Here is a 3,248-nt window from a genome sequence, read left to right as displayed (position 1 = left end):
GTTGCCGGACACGGAAAAAGACAAAAAGACAAAAAAAAAAAAAAAGAAGTCAAAATAGGGAGCTTTGAAAATAAGCAGTTGAAAACAAGGCTTGTTTGGTATTTTTCTTCTTTCCCTCCTACTCTCCCTTGCTTCTTTCCTGCAGCTTAGCCTTTTACTGGGGATAGGTTTCCAGTTGGCACTGGAAATTTTTAACTGGCTTGAGAAGGGCAGACAAGTTATAATCAACCAGGATGTTATGGCTTTATTTTTTTATTTTTTTTATTTTTTTTCCTTTTTTCGTGACCGGCAACAGATCGCAACCCTCAGTGTCGCGCCCGAACCGGACCGGGACCGGCAACGGGATCGCAACCCTCGGTGTTGCTCCCACACCTCGCTCAGCCAGTGAGCGTCCGGTCTGTATGTGGGATCCGAACCCTCGGCGGGAGCGCTGCCGCGCTTCCCAAGCGGCGCACTGTAGCAGTGCGCCACCGGGCCGGCCCATTATGGCTTTATGATGCCTCCAAATATGAGCCCTTGGGTATGTTTTGAAAACCCTCTGTTTTCAAGGCCTCTCATTCTGTCCATTTGTTAGCTTTAATTCTTCATTGACTTATGCCAGCTGACTTAAAATTTAATGGAAGTTAGAGCACTCTCATTTGTGTTTGGGGTGGGGTTTAAAGCTGATAATGTCTTCCTGTTGGCACTAGGGGGAAGTGTTGCCTAGTTCATAAAGTGGTTGAGCACTGTCTAGCTCTGTTTATAATGACAGATAGCTAGAACCAACCTTCCCACTTCCTCTTTAGCCCTGCACAACTTTTGCACAACACTCAATAACTTTTTGTTACTAAAATATACTTGTCCTTCAAAAGAAATACTCAGTACTTACTTAGACTTAGATTCCCAAGTAATTCTTAGGTATTGTTGCTGAGGCTTCTGAAGTTGAAATAAGAAACTTAAATAGGAGATGTCTCATTTTCCTGAGGTTCAGAGACATAAGGGGGGATGACCTAGGAGGCAAGAGACCTGGATTCTGATCCCTTTTCAGCTACTGATTTACTCTGTGACCTTGTGACCTTGTGTTTCTGAGTGTTGGGCTGGATGACCTCTCTGATTCTGAGATAGATAGCTCCTGTTACCAGTTTTAGCTTCCTCTACCCATTTTATGCCTACATGCAGCTGGGTACATGCCCAGTCTTCTCTATGTTTGGAACATAAATCATACACTATAATGGCATGAATTATGGGACTCTTATTTGAAATTCTACCAATGGAGATTTTCATTACTACTACTAATATTAAAATTAAATTATCTGTTAAGGATAACTAGCTGAACTTTCATCATTTATACCATTTTTGGTTTTTTTTCTAATGCCACAGTTCAGAGGCAACAGAACACGAAAAAGCTCATTTTGACAGCGCAAAGGGAAGGAGTCAGCTGAAGCATTGGGTGCCCCAAAGAAGAATGGGAGGGTAAGATAGGATGCTATGGTAGAGTTCTTGAGGCATTCAGAAATGCCAAAGGTAAAGATGCCAAAGGGAAGAGAATTGCCCAACAGCTGGCAGGAAAGTTTTGCTTACTTTTGCTGAAGGTGATCAGAGTAGTAGACTCTGAATAGCTGAGGAGAGTAATAATTTAGTTGTTTCTTGGGACTGACAGATGTTTAGGAAAAAAGTTTTTGATAGCACTGCTTTTTCATAAAACATGAATAATTTGCCTGAAAAACAGGGGTGGGGTAGGAGGTATAAACAAACAACATCCAACAACAACAAAAACTTCTATTTTTTATATACTTCAGGGTAATCAGTTTTCATTTTAACATATCTTTGTTGTCCTAAGTTTACTTCTCCTTGCTTTTTCAATAGACTTCTGTTCATTAAGAAAAGTAATTGTTTCTTACTGTGATTTGAGTGTTCAGTTTTTAGAGTTTCAGAATTTACCACTCTGTTAAATATGATAAGCCATTCATATACCACACTGTGGCAATTAAGAATGACGTTAGGGGCTGGCCTATTAGTGCAGTTGGTTAGAGCAGGTGTTGATAACACCAAGGTCCAGGGTTACGCTGTTACAAGTCAGACACCAGAAAAAAAAAAAAAAAATGATGTTAGTTAATTCACAAAAGAGATAATCTCATATTTGAACAATACCCCCATGTCACTTTAAAGTAGTTTTTCTTGGTAACTGAGCAAGTCTAAATATGACTTGATTTGTTAAGTATTTTTCGATCCCGTTTGGGATTGTCAGGTGCATTTGTAGCTATTATAAGCAACTCTGAAAATAGACAGCTACTACCTGCATGTCTTTATGGCTTCTTAGACGATTAAGTTTTACCAAAATGCTAATTTTGAGAGAGGAAATGATTTCTTTTTGCCTTATTATTTGTTGCTTATATTCTTTCATTGGATAAGTTCAATGATTATTATGGATTTTAGGAGGGTTTTGATCAGTGCAAGTAGAAAATCCAGCTAGGCTTATACAGTATTTTTTTGTTGTTTTTTTAGCGATTGCCTTCATGTTGTGGACCCCATGCCTGTGCGGGGGCCTGATGTAGAAGCATACTGTCTACGTTGTGAATGCAAATATGAGGAAAGAAGCTCTGTTACAATCAAGGTAAAAAAGTATCTATCTATGTAGATATATCTATAGATATATATTTTTGCTGCTTCTGGATGGTCTCTAGACAAGATAAAAAAATTCCAGACTCTTGCCCCAAGAGAAATTATGGATGGATCTGTTCTCTGCCTGCCTCATTGAGATGCTCTGTGGATTAATTAGGACATGTTATATAGATATGTGGAATGACACAAAAGTGCCCTGTGTGTAATTAGAATATTACAGAAAAGTATCCCAGCTTCTCTGTGGGCCACATATGCCAAAGGCTAGTGAGAGAGCAGCCTTCCTCTCTCTCCCCGTGGAGAAAATTATATATGGTTATCATTCTAGAAATATATCACTTCTAGATTTTAAGATTTCCCTTCTTCATTTCCTGTAAGAAATAGAATGTCTGTAACTCTCATTACCGAGTTCAGTTCCTTTATGGTGGTGGCTGCTGGTTCTTCTCCCTAATTGTTTCATATTGGTACTTTCCATTCCCTTCCCAAAAAGGGCCTTGTGGGGAATCTGGAGTTGTCGGTTATAATAGTCACAAAGATTTCTGCTCTGATTGACCCTGTCGGAGAGCTACTGCTCCAGCAGGGTGTTGTTCTGTGGAGAAATACTTTTCTTTCTTAACCGATTTTTTTTTCTTTTCAATTAATTAATTAAT

The 3,248-nt window shown here is 39.2% G+C and overlaps 1 protein-coding gene across 1 annotated transcript in view; it reads left to right on the top strand.

Moving 5' to 3' along the window:
- The window catches only part of TMEM9B (TMEM9 domain family, member B), a 17,773-nt gene that overhangs the window by 5,570 nt on the left and 8,955 nt on the right, over positions 1-3,248 (top strand). The window contains exon 3 of the mRNA XM_008567782.1: positions 2,485-2,593. Within this exon, the coding sequence (XP_008566004.1) occupies positions 2,485-2,593 (109 nt within the window). The remainder of the gene's footprint in view (positions 1-2,484; positions 2,594-3,248) is intronic.

The sequence above is a fragment of the Galeopterus variegatus genome, unplaced genomic scaffold (genome assembly GCF_000696425.1).
Source record: "Galeopterus variegatus unplaced genomic scaffold, G_variegatus-3.0.2 Scaffold344, whole genome shotgun sequence".
NCBI classification, from domain to species: domain Eukaryota; kingdom Metazoa; phylum Chordata; class Mammalia; order Dermoptera; family Cynocephalidae; genus Galeopterus; species Galeopterus variegatus.
This window is presented reverse-complemented; position numbering and strand designations above follow the sequence as displayed.